Here is a 19,349-nt window from a genome sequence, read left to right on the forward strand (position 1 = left end):
TTCAAATCCCAAAAAAATTTTATTTATTTCAACTTCAAACAGTTTCTTCGCATAACAAATCCTCGTAGCCGACCATACATATCAAAACTTGTCAGGGCGCATCGCCTTGCTGTAAGCATATGCCCGCGAATCGCAGCAGGCAGCAAACGAGGTGTACGGGCTGTAACGAGGGCCCTCAACTGCGTCTGCCGTGTCTTCTTTTTCATATCTTTCGTTGGCTTCGGTCGTCGGAGTAAATAGAAAAAAGCGAAGCCTCCACACTTTAACTGCTTCAGTTCGTAACATGGCAGGCAGTACGCCCGCAGCAGTCAGGGTAGACACCCGGGCCCTTGATCAGAACGCAGCGGACTCCCGGATCAACCTGTCCGCAGCTGCAAATAGAAGGCATCACAAGGGTTAGTTAGGAGATTATATTACCTCCTATTTGTTGTCGCAAAATAAGCAACCGGTAAATCTGCTCCAAAAAAAAAAAAGAAACACCCCCAGCCGCACAGCAAACTGGCCCAATAATGAAAATATATTGGCAAATGCTGTTATACAAAAGTGTAGAGTGAAACCATTCATTTCCAATATTGGGTCAATTACCTGTGCTGCTTGTTGCGCAACAAGCTAGACATGTTCTGTGACCTTGTCCAGCCTTCTTTATCGGCCTTTGTGCCACCCGCAGTGGCCCTGTGCTATAGTTCCGCCCAGGTGAGTTGCTCGAGGTTGCGAGATCGAATCCTGGCCTCCGCGGCAGTATTTAGGAGACGGCGAAATGCAAAATCAACCCCACATTGTGTGATGCCAGCGCCCGCAAAGAACCTCATGGGTAGAAATAAAAGCGTAATCATCCGCTCCGGCACGTATCTGTTTCTTCGTCACTTCTACCCTCCTGCATGCATTCTCTAGGGATGATCTTAAGGGGTCGTCCACCAAAAGTGCTACAATTACTGCGCCATCTTCTTCATAAAGCATTTTCATTTTTAGTAGTGCTCCTTATTAATTTTGTCGCCTGATATATTGGCTGACGGAATGACTGATTGACGAAACTGCCACGTCAACACTGGCGCGATTTAATACCTTAAAATTATCGCAATTGTTAACAAAACCTAAAGTTTGGTGTCTTTGATGAGGTCTGATCTCTTCTCACCGCGGGCAATCGCATATTCCTTCTTTATGCGTTACTTTTGGTTCTGAAGTGATTTATGTTTCATTCTTGAAGTTCTTTCGCAACTGTTGTGAGTAAATGGCGCCGGGGTAAACACCACCCTGTCGCTGCCGCAGAATCACCGTTCTAAGCCAAGCACTCACCAAGTTAAATACGAACGCTAGAAGCTAAATACGAACGCTAGGTTCTATCCCCAGTTCCGGCGGGTGCCCACCGGTGATACCATGGCTGCAAGCTTTCCCCTGCCTGGGGCTCGGCTTCTTTGGAGTGAGATGCTCGGAAAATGTGTTTTTGACCCCACCTTGAGTAAAAGAAACAAACTTGTGCCATGGCACTTTTTGGCGACAGATTCCTTTGCGCCATAAAAATTCGTCATCAATTTGACTTGGTTCATTTCAGAGTTTTATTACGATTACGTTAGGAAGACTCCTTGCTCGCTGTTCAGGTATTTTTCCGTATCGCCGTATAATTTCCTTGTTAATCTCAAGTATTGGAGTAATAAACGCTCGGAATAATTATAATCATTCTAATTTTGGGGAAACCGAATTAATAGTATGCGGGCAGAGGCGCGAACGAGTTCGTTTCCTAGACCTGCAGAGTGTCCTCGCGTCCATATCACTATGGACAGAAACTTTTTGTCTTCTCTACTTTAGAATGTCCTTCTTGCGTATTAGCCAGCTCACCGTCCGGTATAGTTCGTACAGGCAGTCTTGGTGTCCATAATTACTTATGAGAGCTTCTGGGAAACCATCGTCGCAGCAACCACCGCGCTACCTCCACCTGGGCCACTACTTCGCATGGAATTGAAGACCCATTAACTGATTCCCCTACCGCAGCCTTGCATGCTGTTGTTATCACGTTCACCGGTCTCGCCACACCCACGTAAATTCCCTCATCCATCCAGCCCCACGCTATTCTAACAGCCTGCACCATAATCTTTCTTCTTTCGTTTAGAACTTTCGCGCGCATATTTTGCGGAATGGACATCGCCTCGATTTCGCATTTATGCTAATCTTGCAAGTCCTTCCTGTCCTTCGTGCATGGTCATAACTACCCTCGAAAGAAGAATGCTCACTTGGTCCCAAGCTGCACGGATAATTGGCCCAGTTTTGGAAACGTATTGGAAAAGGCCGGTTCCACAAAGAACCTGAGTGAAACCTTTCATTTCCAAAATTGGGAAGATTACACGTGCTCCTTGGGGTGAGCACCGCAAACGTCAGTGGAGACAGTGGGCTGCTGTCCGAACTGTAACATGTGGCACGTTTTCACGTACTTTCTAATAAAATTGGGAGCAATCAATTACGAAGTTAATCAATATTCTGAAGACAAGAGATTGAGGGAGCTTGGCTAGGGAGTAGAAAAGTTATCCAAACGGCAAAGAACTCCTTCAGGGAGTTGGGAAGCAAAGCCCAAGAGGGAACCTTCAAATTCAGAACGGCCAACACCACCTATCAAAGTGAGGTAAAAGAAAAGGACTGGTCAACAAGCCAGCCAAGCCCAAGATGTTAGAACTGTGTTGACAGAACTTTATAGGAATGAGGTGAAAACAGCCGTCATTGCAACATTTTACAAGCAGCAGAGAGCGATACCTGGTGATAGCTGTGTTATAAAGACCAAACGACACTGTAAAGCTTAAGGGATACACCCCTTACCAACAGAACCCAGGGAAAGCGGGACTCATACAAAAAAAGATACGCACCCATACTTAACGATCGGACCTCAACTAACACCGAACACTGCCACATAGACATAGTCCCGTTCAGGGGAGGCAGCAGAAGCATACACATCCTGAACGCGCATCACAGACCCGGATACCACGAACCTTAGTAAGAGAGACTTATAAGAATATTCCTAGAGAGAACACGCATGAGCCGCATGGTTGTTTTAGGAGACTTCAATGCCCTGCACACCCCGTGTGGTCATCAATCAGTATCCGTCATGGGTGGGCAGTCCGAAGATCTAGGGGGTGCGGAATCGTTGACCCTGCCTGCCGAACCTTCCAAATCTACCAGAGTCGGTAACTCTGTCATCGAAGTCACGTGCACAGTCCGAAAGTAAGAGGCCTTATAATCCTCTCACACGGGCGTTTCGAAGGCCCTCAAACCGGTAGTCTATCGACTCAGAGGCCATTGAGCGCTGCTACACGGGCAGTCTCAAAGGCCATCGGGTCAATAGTATATCGAGTCAATGGAGCAGCTCGGAACTCTGTCCAGATTTCGAGGGCCTTGGAGCGTTGCCCAAGGTTGCTAGCGTTGCTTCGTGCAGCGCCGACGCGCACTTTTGTGCACGGTACAAAAGCATGAACAAACTTTATTCTCCTGAACTTTATTGCAAGCAATAAACTATTAGTCTGTGCAATAATGACTAAATTGTATCGGTCTGGTTTAGAGCGCATTAATTTTACTCACACCGGAAAAAACGGTAACGCCAGTGGTATGAGTGTTTCCATATCGTTACAAAACAGACAGAAAATCGTACAAAAAGGAAGTCAACGCAACTGGCTTTTAATAATAACTAAAAAACCTCTCACGACTCCAAAAAGTGCATTTCAAAGTTTTTTTTATGGAAATATTTCTGTTCCTTGCGCAAAATCTAACGCAGCAATTGTGACGCCATACAAGCTTGGCGTAAAACACGAGAACCGTTTCCATGGCCATTGAGATTTGCCGTGTAGCAGCGACACAACTTCATCGAGTTCGATAATGATTCAGAATCTCGAGAGCTCTCGACTCAATGACCATTGAAGCTGCCTGTGTGACACATGTATTGGAATTGCGGTGGACCTAATTAGGTTTACGAGGACCATGATGACAATGTCTACTTAGTCTTTTTGGTTACAGCGTGTTAACATCATGAGAATACATGACACACACAGCTTTCTTCGGCCCTCATTACACACCTTGCGCAAACCCATTGTTTCCTGGTTACCTGAAAGTGATGATGATACATCAAAATAATCGTTCATTTACACCAGGAACATTTGTAATCTGCATCACTGAGCTTTGCATTCTCGCCTGCGTTATCGCAGCTGGCCAGGCCGTATAGACGAGGCTGTGGCTTCTAACGGTCGTTTTGATTTGAAACCAGTACTGAGAACGTTTTGTAAAAGCATTCGGACGCAAGGAACGAATACTTTTTTTTATTTGTACAGGAAGCAGATTCTTCTCAAAATAACTCCTCGTAGCCAGCCGCATATATCATCTGTCAGAGCGTATCGCCTTGCTGTAAACACATGCCCGCGAATCGCTTCAGGCAGCAAAAACAGTCTCCGGCCGATAGCGAGGGCCCTCAACGGCGTCTGCGGTGTCTTCTTTCCCTTATCTTTCGTTGGCATCGGTCGTCCGAACAAATAGGGCAAAGGAAAGCCGGCACCATTTAACTGCTCCTAGTGGCACGCAACACGTTCGCAGCAGTCAGGGTAGACGCCGGTGCCCTTGATCAGAACGCAGTGCCGGCCCGCACCAACGCGTCCGCAGCTGCAAGAAGGGAGGGTTGCAAAGGTTAGTTGGCAGGTAACCTACCTGCGGCCAGAAAATAAGCAACCCGTCAAATTTTCTCCAGAAAAATAAAAACTGGTAACAAGTTACACATCATCTGTGATATTTTAAACTCTTCTCTATCGCCCTGTGTACTACCTCCGGTGGCTCAGTGTTAGTTCCGTCTGGCTGCGTAGCACGAGGTCGCGAGCTCGAATCCCGGCCTCGGAGACAGCATTTCGTTGGTGGCGAAATGAAAACGCAACCCTGTCTTATGCGATGTCAGCGGCCGTGAGGAACCTCAGGTTGGCGAAATAAATGCGCAACCCATCGCTATGGCGTGTATTTCTGTCCGTCCTTTCGATTATCCTTCATGCCTTCTTCCGGGACGGTTTTAAACGGCCCCCAAAAAGTCTACAGCTATCACGCCACCCTTTCATCGAGAGCATTTTCATTTTCATTGTTGCTTCTTTGCTGATTTAATGATTGAAAAAAAAAAACTGCTACATATACACTTGCCTGTTTGAATATTTTCAAATGATCGTATTTCATCTCCGGAACCTTACGTTTCCTTTGTATGATGTGTGATATCTTTGGTTTGGTTGGTTTGGTTTATGGGGTTTAACGTCCCAAAGCGACTAAGGCTATGAGAGACGCCGTAGTGGAGGGCTCCGGAAATTTCGACCTCCTGGGGTTCCTTAACGTGCACTGACATCGCACAGTACACGGGCCTCTAGAATTTCTCCTCCAAAGAAATTCGACCGCCGTGGCCGGGATCGAACCCGCGTCTTTCGGGTCAGCAGCCGAGCACCATAACCACTGAGCCACCGCGGCGGCTGTGATATCTTTCAATCGCTGGCAGTCACATGCTGCTTCTAAATGAGTTCCAATGCCCATGTGCACACACGAGGCTGATTTACGGGGTCCACGCATCTCCCTATGTCCGATAGGGGAGATCCGTCCCTGTGCCAATTTGCGACGGGCGGTAAGTGATGATTACAGTGTGGTGATCCGGACACCTTTTTCGTATGGCAGGGCTATGGCACATGCTTCCGCATCTATCATGTTTCTGGTGCGTAATGTGGCTTTGGTGACTGTGTGACCCATCCAGCCAACCACCAGTTGTGAAAATGTGCTTCGAAACCTTGCTTATTCCCTTTTACACCGTCACAGAGGATAGCAAAAGAGAGGCGCCGACTTGGAGCGGAAAAGAAAACTGTCTCGCTCGTTGTGGTGAGCTTCGGAAGCGATGAAATGTCACGATTTTCTTTCTTTTAATGCAAACCTCAGACTTGTAAAGCTATAGATTATGGCTATTGCGTCTGTTCGACTGGTTTTTGGCAAAAATGAGAGCGGTATAATCAACCTTAACGGAGTTGTTTTAACTTCTACAGAGTGAATATTACTACCCACACGTGCTGCGACGTATTATGGTCCTAGAGAAGGCAGCCGTATTGCCACACATGGGTTCAATACGAACTTTCGCAGCTGTTTTCACTAAACACCTCCGGTTGAGGAGAGCATGTTGCTGTCGCAGAATCCACGTTCTCAACCAAGCACTTACGAAGTTGACACGAACCTCACACTTCCGATCATTTGTTCTTTATATTTAGCGACCGCAGCACTAGTTTTCCTTCTAGGTGAATGCACAGAATAGAATTAGCTATGGACATAAACAAAAGTATCGCATCGGTTGAAGAGGTACAACGAACCCCACGATGGAGAGTTCACCCTCCGGTGTGCAGCTCCATTCTTCACAGGGAAACTCGACTCTCACGGGCTCTCCCGGTGTAATGTCCGTCCCGTTGTGCTGGCATTTACCTTGAAGAAGAAGAACATGCAGTTAATTATAAAATTTCAGAAGCAGTCTAGTCAGCAAGAGAACGCAGCTGGCAGTTCGGATTTTTCATGAGATGTGACAATGACCTCGTCAAATTCAATTCAATTCATTCAAGAAAATAATGGGAAACTGCCCGCCAGCAGAACATTGTAACCTTGATACTTAAATTAATGCGGTACAATTCGTTTGTTGTTGTGGATATGTGTTCCGCGGCTACCCAATGTTACTGTTTAAGCCGACATGTTAGCAGCTTAGAGCTGTTTCACGTTGCCATAAATTTCAACTTCGACTGCTTTCCTGGCTGTGACACGTACTTTTATTTTAGGCTGTAATATTAATCTTGGATTGTTTTCCAACCCTTTTTTTTGCGTATGTACTCAATTATATGGAAACTGGTGTTATTTATTTTTACTTAGTGTTCTGTTGTTGTAATTCAAGTTCTACTTTGTTCCCGTTTATTCGGACTTTTGATGACGTGTGCTTTGCAATATAGCTTGTTTTTCTGAGCCTATAAGCATTTTTGTTTTGAGAACAATTCATTGTATCCCAACCTTCGTGCAACACCTGACTAGTGAGGCTGTTGAGGGGATAGGATGGCAAGCATTGGCAACTCCTTGCCAGCAGAAAAATGAATAACGTTTCAATAAACACAGTGACGGCGTAAATTGAGATGCGGCTATCGGCACATCTTTCCGCAAACTGTAACTACAAATTGTCTTCAATGTAAACGGAAATTCGTTAAAATCTAGGCTCATTTTCTTTTTTCTATTACGCTTACTTTCGAACTTTCAAGAGACATATGGCTCTTTTATCAGTGTGTTCGCGAATCACCAAAAAATACCTAAATGAGTGTTTATGAGGTGGCGCTTGTGAACGATTGCCGATGCATAAAAGTTGCAAATAACGCGTAAATAGCGGGGATGTTTCCTTCATGACACAGCGCCAACATGACCGACTGCTGAGAAACATCGCGCGGTACCCAAGCATCACAAGTAATCGGCTCAATATTGGAAATGGATGGTTTCACTGTGGTACTTTGAAGGACTGGCCTTTTATCTATACATTTCCAATAATGGGCCGATTAATCGAGCTGATTGGGCTATAGGATGCCTAAACTACAACTGGGTGGGCGCCGTGTTCTCGTCCGGCGAAAGATTACGTGACCGATCTGTAGGAGATCCCCGTACGGTCAGACAGCGCGATCGCCACTTACCGTATCCCTCTACATCTAACTCGCAAGCTTCAACACAGAGCACGCAGCAACAACGAAGCAAGCACGGCGCTTAAAGGACTTAGGCGCTAGCATCGAGGCATGCTGTTGTAAAAAAAAAATGATACATTCACAGCAGGAATTTCCATCCCCTGCCTGAATTTGTTGAGGAGCTTCAGTAGCGAAAAATGTGAGTGCTACGATAAAAAAACGCTGCCCGGCATAATATCCCGGAGTATCTGAAGAATACTCAAAATATATAAGATTAAGCACCGAAGATAAATTTTTAGCAGATTTGGTTCACACCGTCACAATTCGAAGAAGTTGCATGTGAATCCAGCTGGCGAGGTTTTTTCTGTCACTATAGATTCGAACTCAATGCACTTCTTATGCCCTACAACTTTTCGTTTGGTATAGCTACTGAAACCTATTAAAATCCCTCAAGAGTGCTATCGTAATACACAAATGATTGGAATGAAAAATACTGATACAGGTGCAAGTGATGAACCTTATATTTCTGTAGCGCACATAATCAGCAATTCTGGACAAAAGTATTTTTGAGCGGGAAAGTTTTTCAACACATTTTTTTCATATATTGTAAAATTTCTCCTGTAACAATCTACATATCTGACCACCTCCTGATCATAGGCTTGCATTTTAGAGCTATTAACGTTTTTGCGATCGTCGAAAGCTTTACGCATTGGTTTAATGCATCATTCTTTACTGTTCTATGGTGCGACGGAAAACATTAAACTATTTGCTAGACTTCTAAAGAATTGACCATTATCTTCAATGCTTCTGTAAAAGTACCTTACAGTTTTCCAGTATTCAAACTTTTTGTCCAAAAATGTTGGACATGTACCCTCAATAGGACTGATGACCTCCGTTCTCCGGATAATACACGATGCCCCGAACAGGACGCGGCTACATATCCGCCTGTTCTTTACCTGCTCGTTTTCATCGTGAACACGGTTTCTCGTATGAACCGAAACGTCGTCCAGTTTATGCAACCTTTTCCGAAAGCTAGACTCTTACCGTCTACGAGAGGCACCCTGTCGAACGCAACGTAGCCTGCGGAGAGTTGCCATTCCGCGACGAAGACGCTCGCAATGGCCACAAGAACCGCTGCTTGAAACCGCATGGTCAGCTGCTGCTGCTTCTTCCGACGGCCAGAATCAGTCTGAGCTCAGCGAGTTTTCTCCTTTCTGTCTCGCAGATATAGGCGGCGGAAACCTTGAATGACAGAGCCGAGTATTTATGGTAGCAAACCGGCCGGTGTTATCTAATGCACTCGACAGTTCGCCTTCAACCCTTAAACGTCAACACCGCGGCAACACTTTGTCCGTAGCCTCTGCTAAAGAGGCTACGAAGAGGCTCCTCTGGGATGAACCAACTGACCCATATCGCCCCCCTTTATCAGATAGCTCCTGCTACTCTAGCCGCGGCCTTCAAAGCCTCCATCCATCCATCCATCCATCCATCCATCCATCCATCCATCCATCCATCCATCCATCCATCCATCCATCCATCCATCCATCCATCCATCCATCCATCCATCCATCCATCCATCCATCCATCCATCCATCCATCCATCCATCCATCCATCCATCCATCCATCCATCCATCCATCCATCCATCCATCCATCCATCCATCCATCCATCCATCCATCCATCCATCCATCCATCCATCCATCCATCCATCCATCCATCCATCCATCCATCCATCCATCCATCCATCCATCCATCCATCCATCCATCCATCCATCCATCCATCCATCCATCCATCCATCCATCCATCCATCCATCCATCCATCCATCCATCCATCCATCCATCCATCCATCCATCCATCCATCCATCCATCCATCCATCCATCCATCCATCCATCCATCCATCCGTCCGTCCGTCCGTCCGTCCGTCCGTCCGTCCGTCCGTCCGTCCGTCCGTCCGTCCGTCCGTCCGTCCGTCCGTCCGTCCGTCCGTCCGTCCGTCCGTCCGTCCGTCCGTCCGTCCGTCCGTCCGTCCGTCCGTCCGTCCGTCCGTCCGTCCGTCCGTCCGTCCGTCCGTCCGTCCGTCCGTCCGTCCGTCCGTCCGTCCGTCCGTCCGTCCGTCCGTCCGTCCGTCCGTCCGTCCGTCCGTCCGTCCGTCCGTCCGTCCGTCCGTCCGTCCGTCCGTCCGTCCGTCCGTCCGTCCGTCCGTCCGTCCGTCCGTCCGTCCGTCCGTCCGTCCGTCCGTCCGTCCGTCCGTCCGTCCGTCCGTCCGTCCGTCCGTCCGTCCGTCCGTCCGTCCGTCCGTCCGTCCGTCCGTCCGTCCGTCCGTCCGTCCGTCCGTCCGTCCGTCCGTCCGTCCGTCCGTCCGTCCGTCCGTCCGTCCGTCCGTCCGTCCGTCCGTCCGTCCGTCCGTCCGTCCGTCCGTCCGTCCGTCCGTCCGTCCGTCCGTCCGTCCGTCCGTCCGTCCGTCCGTCCGTCCGTCCGTCCGTCCGTCCGTCCGTCCGTCCGTCCGTCCGTCCGTCCGTCCGTCCGTCCGTCCGTCCGTCCGTCCGTCCGTCCGTCCGTCCGTCCGTCCGTCCATCCATCCATCCATCCATCCATCCATCCATCCATCCATCCATCCATCCATCCATCCATCCATCCATCCATCCATCCATCCATCCATCCATCCATCCATCCATCCATCCATCCATCCATCCATCCATCCATCCATCCATCCATCCATCCATCCATCCATCCATCCATCCATCCATCCATCCATCCATCCATCCATCCATCCATCCATCCATCCATCCATCCATCCATCCATCCATCCATCCATCCATCCATCCATCCATCCATCCATCCATCCATCCATCCATCCATCCATCCATCCATCCATCCATCCATCCATCCATCCATCCATCCATCCATCCATCCATCCATCCATCCATCCATCCATCCATCCATCCATCCATCCATCCATCCATCCATCCATCCATCCATCCATCCATCCATCCATCCATCCATCCATCCATCCATCCATCCATCCATCCATCCATCCATCCATCCATCCATCCATCCATCCATCCATCCATCCATCCATCCATCCATCCATCCATCCATCCATCCATCCATCCATCCATCCATCCATCCATCCATCCATCCATCCATCCATCCATCCATCCATCCATCCATCCATCCATCCATCCATCCATCCATCCATCCATCCATCCATCCATCCATCCATCCATCCATCCATCCATCCATCCATCCATCCATCCATCCATCCATCCGCGTTCTATGCTAAAGGGGCCGCTCAAGAGAGGGAGAGAAAAAACTTTATTGTACAAGGAATTCGGGGCACGCCCCAGGGTCCCCGCACGACCCCACTGCACTCAAGTGTATATGTTCCTAAGATCCATAACACTGGCAGCCCGGCCGGTGGCGATGGTCTGCTCGGCCGAGTCCTCCGAGCGCTGCAGGGTCTCCCAGTCCTCCCAGGTCTTGAGGTTCTCTAGGACCCGCGGGGGAGGGTCCGCCGGGCAGAGGGAAAGGATGTGGAGGGAAGAGGCGAAGGGTTCTGGGCATAGGGCGCATGCCGGAGTGGGGAAGGAGGGATGATAGTGGGATAGGGTAAGGGGTGAGGAAAGAGAGTGTCTGTAGTCTACGCCAGAGCGTTGCTTGTTTGTTATCTAGGGAGGGGTGGGGCGTGGAGTAGAGCTGGCGTGAGGGTCTCTAGGCCTGCGTCAGCTCGCTGAATGAATGCATGCGCTCCTTCGTGAATCCCCGATCCGAGGGCACCTGAGCCCGGTTTAAAGAACCTAGGGCTAAAAGGTTGGCGGCTTCGTTTCCATGATTCCCGGAGTGCGCGGGCACCCATATCAGCTCCACTTGGCGGGGCGGGGGTGCATCGGGCGAGTCCAATACGCCAAAAGCAGGGACATGGACTCGGCCTCGAGCGAAATTTAGAATCGCAGTTTTAGAATCACTTAAAATGTGCCGGGCTTCCGTGCGAGTGATAGCAAGTGCAATGGCGGCTTCCTCTGCAGCTTCTGGGGAGGTGTCTGGAGGGAGAGGTAGTGTGAGGAGGGCGGATAAAGAGGAGTCCACCACAGCTGCTGTCTCTTCATCACCCGTGCAGGCAGCGTCCACCCATACGGCGTCCGGCTCGGGGCCGTACGCTCGATGGAGTGCCTTCGCACGGGCTCTGCGGCGCTGCTCATGGTGGGAGAGAGAGAGAGAAAACTTTATTTCAACAGGAATTCGGGGCACGCCCCAGGGTCCCGCATGACCCCACTGCACTCAAGTGCTTACGTTCCTGAGGTCCATAAAGGCCGAGTCACACTGCGGAAACAGTCCGCCAACCCGTCCGACAAAACAGTGTTTTCGTCGGGTTGGCGATCCTGTCACACCGCGTCAACACGAACAGAGGGTAAACGTGTCGCTGTCTCCAGCCTGTGTTGGCCACATGTGCGCCGCTTGTTCAGAAACTCTCTGTCATACCGGAAAAACCACCTCAATCGCGTTGCCCGGCGCTTCTCTGCCTTTGCTCGCGCGCTCTCCTCCGTGCGTATGCACAACCGCGGAAACTAGAGACACCTTGCGCTGTCGTAGCTACTGGCGGTTTTTCAGAATATCGGACGAACTATGATCGTGCGCGGCGGCTGAGGTGCAGCCTTGCTCGATTCTGACTCGGACGACCAGCCGTCACCGCAGAGAAACCGCGCTGGATGATCGACTGGCTGAGAAGGGCGTCTGAGAAAGGCGTTTTCGAAAACTTCATGCGAAAGAATTAAACACGGACTTCATGCGTCTACTTTCTGTGCCTTGTGTCTACTTCTACACATTTTGTGTTTTGCGCTGCTGTTCCACAATGCATTATCAACCCGGCCGGTCACTACAAATCACGCCACAATCTCGGCAGATTCATCGAGTTTGTTCCACGCTCTGAGAGTACTAAAAAAAAGATATAATTGTACGCATCATTCTTGCAATCAAATGGGAACCCAGTACAGTTATTCTGATTGTTATCTCAAAGAAAAAAATGCAGCACTGCTTTCTTCTTCATCTCAAGTTCAAAAATAGCAGGACAGGTAACTGGTAACTCACGCTCACCTGTGAAATACAGTCCCAACTAGCGATCTCTTGAAACACAGACTCCTTCAGATCACACAGTTGATATTTTGGGCCTGTTATATCCCATGGAAAACGCCTCTCTTCAACCATCCCGATCAAGTCACTTTCCTGGCGGCTGGAGAACGACGGCAGCATGTTTGTGGGAGCAACTGGCACACTCGTCTTCTGTCGCGGCCGCTGCTCGAGTGGTCCTATCTCGCGCACAACCCCGTCAAGAAACTGCTAGTGCTCGCGGCCGAGGTAGGCTCTACACACGGCACAAGACATTCCTTTTGGCTCCCTACAAAGCCGCATTCGTCATTGCTCACAAGAATGCGACGGGGAACGTAGGAAATGTGCTTCTCCACGGCGGTGGCATCCGCCAGCCGGTGGTGGCCACGGCAGCCTCCCCGTCTGCATGCGCCCACCTGCAAGACGCCGTACGCGGCAGATACCATTGCGACGAAAAAAAACCACGACCTTCTGAAAAAAATGCTCCTGTTTGCACTTTGAAAACGACGTTTCCAAGCACGAAAGGCACAAAAGCGGTGAATCACCGCAAAGTGCTTGGTTTGGTTCGTGCGGTGTCGCCAGGAAATTCGCCCGGCCGGCGAACAGCGCCAACCGGGTCCACGAACGCTGTTTGTTTGTTGTTCCGGTTCCCGGAAGCTGTCATACCGAGGGAACATCCCAGCAACCTGTCTCGTTTCCCTGCCGTTCGTGCAGCGTGACAAGAAGTTGTGGGACGAGTTGATTGGGCGACTTGTTGACGGCTCGTTTGCGGACATGTTTGGTTCATGTCGTTGTGTTTCCGCAGTGTGACTCGGGCTTAACACTGGCACCACGGCCGGTGGCGATGATCTGCACGGCCGGGTCCTCCGAGCGCAGCAGGGTCTCCCAGTCCTCCCAGGTCTTGAGGTTCTCTAGGTCCTGCGGGGGAGGGTCCGCCGGGCAGAGGGAAAGGATGTGGAGGGAAGAAGCGAAGGGTTCTGGGCATAGGGCACATGCGGGAGTGGGAAAGGATGGATGATAGTGGGCTAGAGCTCCTGGTGAAGGGGTCGTGGGATGGCGAGGAGGGTTGGGTCGTTGGCCGGTATTCTGATTCCGAGGGAGTCCAGGATATACCGACCTGTGGGCGTTTATCGAGCCGTTAAACAACAAACGAGCTGTAAGGCCAGAATACAGCTGTTCTAGACGCTCCACTAGCTCCAGCGGTAAGCCGAAAGCCCCGAGGACGCCGAAAAGGTAGCGGTGCTCGGAGGACCCGGCCGTGCAGACCATCGCCACCGGCTGTGCTGCCAGGGTTATGGACCTCAGGAACATAAACACTTGAGTGCAGTGGGGTCGTGCGGGGACCCTGGGGCGTGCCCCGAATTCCTGTGTAAATAAAGTTTTTTCTCTCTCTCTCTCGACACGATCTGCTCAAAAAAAAATTTATTTACATATGTACACATGCCAAGGTTACCAGATACATTGACACTTACAAGAACACATGACAGTCTCCAAGAGAATTTTATTGGACCCCATGGTTACACGATAAGGGACCACAGTCCCTCAAAAAATACAAGAGTACAGTTCGCGACTAGTGTCGCTCTATTACGGAAAAGCGATCACTCAAGACACGACGGCGACTCCTGTCGCCCTGCAAACAAAAGTCATTCACTGCACGTAATAATGTCCACAGTGTACATAATGTCCGGATGCCGCGGGGGAAGCATGCTCCCTAACTAAATAAGAAACGCGCAACAACACCGCGCACTGCACACACTCAATAAGGCAGGAGCCGTACGGTCACGCGGCCCCTGTCGACGGCGATGAAGCCAGTGCTCCAACGCCAAAGGAACTCTTCCTCGGGGAGCATCACTCGGTCCAGGCACGCCTGTTGGAAGAGGCGCGCCCGAACCCGCTGGAGCAGGGGGAACATGGCTCGCTGCGGTCGGCCCTGCAGAGACGCGACGCCACACTGGCGCCGCAACACAAAAGCGCCCACACAAAGGAGCAGGTGCACAAAGAAGTCGCGCGGTCTAGTGCGCGCGTCCAGAGTTACAAAGAACACATGACAGTACGCTGGAAACGGAATACACCTCGTCAACTTTTTAACCCTCGTTCCCTACCCATCTTTCAGAAAGTCAGGTACTCAAGGCCATCCAAGGGGGACCAGTGGGGGGTAACATTGGTATAGATATTGCGGCCCACCAGTTGGCTTAGAATGTTCGGAGTGTATCCAACGATTCAGCGCGTTACGGAGCATAAGATTACTAGTCGAATTAAAGCATAGCTTACCATTGGAAGTCGCACCGACTATATTTGGTTCCTTAAACTGTGGCTTCTTGAAACTTGAAACGTCCATTGACGTAGAACATTCGAAGTGGTGTCAAACGATTTGTATTAAGGCGAAAGCCTTTAATGCCTCATACTGTCGTTAGCAGACGCGTCGGCAGGAGTGTCGACAGACGCGTCGGCAGGAGTGTCGACAGAGGCGTCGGCAGCCGTGTCTACGGACTCGTCGGCAGATTCGTCCGCCTTTCGGCGTCACTGCTTAGAGGGCTCAAGGTTCCAGCATGAATAAAGGCGCATCTAGTGAATGCATGGGCTTCATAAATAAAATAAAAGGAGTAAAGTCATGAAAAGGAAAAAAATAAGAAAATAAACAAAAATAAAAATAAAATGAAAATAAGATGTGAAAATAAAAATAAAAAAACAATAAAATTAAGAAAAGGAGCAAAAAAACTAAGAGAAAAACAAAATATGAAAAAAATAAAAAGTAAATAAAAACAAACAGTGGCCAGGAAACGCTTTCGCCGTGCAGCACTTTAGAGAGCCAAAGTGCCCCCTGAATTTTTTCTTAGGCTGTATACGTATACATAAAATAAAATTTGGCAGAGGCTTAGTTTGGCTAAGCCCGGTAAGTTGCGAAAGCTATAGCCCTGGCTGCGCCTGTTTAGCCTGGTGGTGTGTCTTGGTAGTGTTCTTAGTAAAGCTTATTTATGAAAGTTATGCCCATTTGTTTTGCATGGCATTATACTCACCACACGAGGGCCCCACGTGCTGGGAGATTTATGCGTGCCTCGGTCGCCAAAACGAGCGGCTGATGCTAACAGATGATTGTGTAGAAGCTTCCCTCTTCTTTGCCTCCCACTTCCTCTTTTCCTGTACGGTGCGGTTCGGGGCAACAAGTTCGCCTAGGTGGTGTTGTTCGGGGGTCCACCGAGATGACCGAGAATTCCCTTTCCTCAGAAAGCGTTGCGTTCAAAGGGCAAGGCATCGCGCCGAACGGGTGGTGGCGTTCCTCCCTGCCTGTGGTTCGGGTGTCCACCGAGATGACAGAGAATTACGAGGGGGTACCCAAAAGAAACCGGACTTATTTTTGTTTGAACTTATTTGTTCACATTTTAAGCACACACCTTCAGTCTCCTTCAAAGTATTCCCCACTTGCAATGATACGCTTGTCGAATCTTTCATTCCATTTTTCAAAACATTGTTTAAATTCATCTTTTGTGATGCTTGACAGTGCCTCCGTCGTTTTTTTCTTCACCTCAGCAACATCAGCGAAACGCTTTCCATTCACCTATATTTTCATTCTAGGAAACAAAGAAAGTAGCACGGGGCAAGGTCAAGAGAGTATGAGGGTTGAGGAATAGGGGTCATGCCATTTTTGGTCCAAAATTGTTGTAGAAACAGGGCTGTGTGAGCAGGGGCATTGCCATGATGGAAAAACCAGTCACCCGACCGACACAAATCTGGCCGCTTCCACCGAACACTCTTGCCCAATCTTTTCAAAACATCCAAGTAGAAAGCCTGGCTAACTGTCTGACCCTGCGGAACAAATTCTCAATGGACGACTCCTCTCACGTCGAAAAAACAAATCAGCATTGTTTTGAGGTTTGGTTTCACCTGACGAGCTTTCTTGAGGTGAGGTGAATTTGAAGTTTTCCATTGGCATGATTGTAGCTTTGATTCAGGATTCGATTCAGGAACACTTCAGTTGTCCCCATATCATCGTCCTTGTACGTCTTTCTTAATATTTCAAGAGTTTCCATTCAACTTTTTCCGAGCAAAAATCAGAATTTCACCGGCGCGCGCTGTTCACGAAAATCAGCCATTGCAAAAACGACGTGCACACAAAACAGTCGTCACTCTAAAACTCTGCATAAACTAGTCTGACCTCCTTCAACGACGGCACTCGGCTTACTGACTCTGGAATGTTCGTTCTATGTGCCCCTAGTGGCAAAACGCGGTACCATAGAAGCTTTGCCGACCAAAAAATTTAGTCCGGCTTCTTTTGGGTACCCCCTCGTACTGAGCCATGCCTTGCCCTTTGAACGCACCGCTTTTTGAGGAAAGAAAATGGCGCAGTAATTCTCTGTCGTCACGGTGGACACCCGAACCTACCGCTAAGCGCGCCGCGCGCGGCAGGGGCGGGAGTTAGGCCGCGCTTGGTAGCTGTGACCTCGCTACGCGACGGCGCAAGTTGGGGCCCCGCTCTTGCAACTGTGACATCAGACCGTTAAGCGCGCCGCGCGTGGCAGGAACAGGAGTTAGGCCGCGCTTGGTAGCTACCGGCCTCGCTACGCGACGGGCTGAAAGTGCAAGCAGTATTGCTTTCGCACTAAAATTGGCGAGGGCTTAGCTTTGGTTAAGCGTGGTGGATTGCGAAAGCAAAAGCGCAGCGCCTCCAACAGAAGGAACGCAGTACGCCGCGCCTACAGGTCACGTGTGGCTACCGGCCGCCGCTGCGCGACGACTCGACTTGGTAGCCCATCTCTCACCCTGGTATGACGTCACGCTATGACGTCACTAGGCATGACATAACGTCAGAGGTCATTCTAAATGTCATGCTTGGCTACCGGCCGCCGCTGCGCGACGACTCGACTTGGTAGCCCATCTCTCACCCTGGTATGACGTCAGAGGTCATTCTAAAGGTCAAACGTGGCTACCGGCCGCCGCTACGCGACAGGCCGTTCATGAGAGAGAGAGAAACTTTATTTACACAGGAATTCGGGGCACGCCCCAGGGTCCCCGCACGACTCCACTGCACTCAAGTGTTTATGTTCCTAAGGTCCATAACACTGGCTGCCCGGCCGGTGGCGATGATCTGCACGGCCGGGTCCTCCGAGTGCAACCGGGTCGCCCAGTCCTCCCATGTCTCGAGGTTCTCTAGGTCCCGCAGGGGAGGGTCCGCCGGGCAGAGGGAAAGGATGTGGAGGGAAGAGGCGAAAGGTTCTGGCATAAGGCGCATGCCGGAGTGGGGAAGGAGGGATGATAGTGGGCTAGGGTAAGGGGTGAAGGGAGAGAGTGTGTCTGCAGTCTGCGCCAGAGTGTTGCTTGTTTGTTATCTAGGGAGGAGTGGGGCGGGGGGTTGAGCTGGCGTGAGGCTCTGTAGGCCTGCGTCAGCTCGCTGAATGAGTGCATGCGCTCCTTCGTGAATCCCCGATCCGAGGCCACCTGAGCCCGGTTTAAAGAACCTCGGGCTAAGAGGTTGGCGGCCTCGTTACCGGGATTCCAGGAGTGCGCAGGCACCCATATCAGCTCCTCTTGGCGAGGTGGGGGTGCATCGGGCGAGTCCAGTATGAGCGAGTATTGCTTTCGCAATAAAAAATTGGCACTTGCTTAGCTTTGTTATAACAGGATATATGTACCGTGTGGTGAGGGCAGGAATGCGTATAATATCCCTCTTGGAACAGTGTACACCTCCACCGTGCTTTAAGCTAAGTGGCGGTAATGACAAGTGTGGGCTGCATTCGTTGGCATTGACAACGCTGTGCCAGAAACGTGGCGCTGAAGCCTTAGGCCGTCGGCGTTCGTGTGTTCACTCACTCTGGTGTGACTGATGACACAGCTATGCTGTTTGAGTTTGGTTCGATTATACTCATTTCTTTTGGTTCGATTATAATCATTTCTTTCTGTTGTCGTCTATAATACCACCCTACCGTCCCAAGATCAACGAACACTAGTCATCAGTGGAGACCGGATTTTAGGCAAATGCCTATCTTTTTCAACGCTTCGTAGGCGAACCATTTTTACATATGAGCACGAATTAGGTATTTACAATATGTTTAATACTCTTTTTATAGTGCCTATACATGCCTATTTTGGGTGTCAGTGCCTATAAATGCCTATTTCCGACGTCGGTGCCTAAAAATGCCCTATTTTACAGAAAAGGGGCCTGAAATGCGCAGTGGTTTTGCTTTCAGGTTCTGTTTGCTTTCGAATCCATTTCGGTTTTGAGTAGAACACACACGTGGCAACATTAGATGACGTCGTCAGTTGGCTGTGGTGAACACTGCACCTGCGCCGGCTGTGTACACATTACCAACCAAGTCAGCCGAAAGTCACGGTGGGATCCCACCGGTTATAGGTGCTCACTCGCTCATATAGGCTGAGCCAGTCGTCGACATCGGTGCCGTCGTTCCCAGAAGAGGTACCAGGGTCACGGGGAGTAGCCATGACCACGAAGGGAGCAGAAGGAGCAGAGGGAGTGGTTCGTGACTCGCCGGGTGGAGCCATGATGGTTGTAGCCCCGGCCTGACGACCGCTTCGGAGCTGCGTGGCGTGGAGATCGTTTACCCCGCACCTCCACCAAATGTT

General features: G+C 50.0%; 1 protein-coding gene across 3 annotated transcripts; it reads right to left on the reverse strand.

The window, feature by feature from the left end:
• LOC149348803 (uncharacterized) lies at window positions 1-15,360 on the reverse strand. Of its 3 annotated transcripts, XM_089585912.1 has the most exons (4): window positions 8,712-8,913; window positions 6,339-6,447; window positions 4,523-4,626; window positions 1-371 (listed from the first exon to the last, which is right to left on the reverse strand). In XM_089585912.1, the coding sequence occupies exons 1-3, from the start codon at window positions 8,815-8,817 to the stop codon at window positions 4,536-4,538; spliced, it is 306 nt and encodes a 101-aa protein (XP_089442038.1). In that variant the 5' UTR covers window positions 8,818-8,913; the 3' UTR covers window positions 1-371; window positions 4,523-4,535. The 3 variants fall into 3 exon arrangements, with proteins under 3 accessions (XP_089442038.1, XP_089442039.1, XP_089442037.1); XM_089585913.1 differs by lacking the exons at window positions 1-371; window positions 8,712-8,913 and adding an exon at window positions 15,045-15,360 and having other exon boundaries at window positions 3,632-4,626; XM_089585911.1 differs by lacking the exon at window positions 1-371 and having other exon boundaries at window positions 3,632-4,626; window positions 8,712-8,905.
• Window positions 15,361-19,349: the final 3,989 nt, after the last annotated feature.

The sequence above is a fragment of the Amblyomma mixtum genome, chromosome 4 (assembly GCF_055824585.1).
Source record: "Amblyomma mixtum isolate Tamu chromosome 4, ASM5582458v1, whole genome shotgun sequence".
NCBI lineage: Eukaryota > Metazoa > Arthropoda > Arachnida > Ixodida > Ixodidae > Amblyomma > Amblyomma mixtum.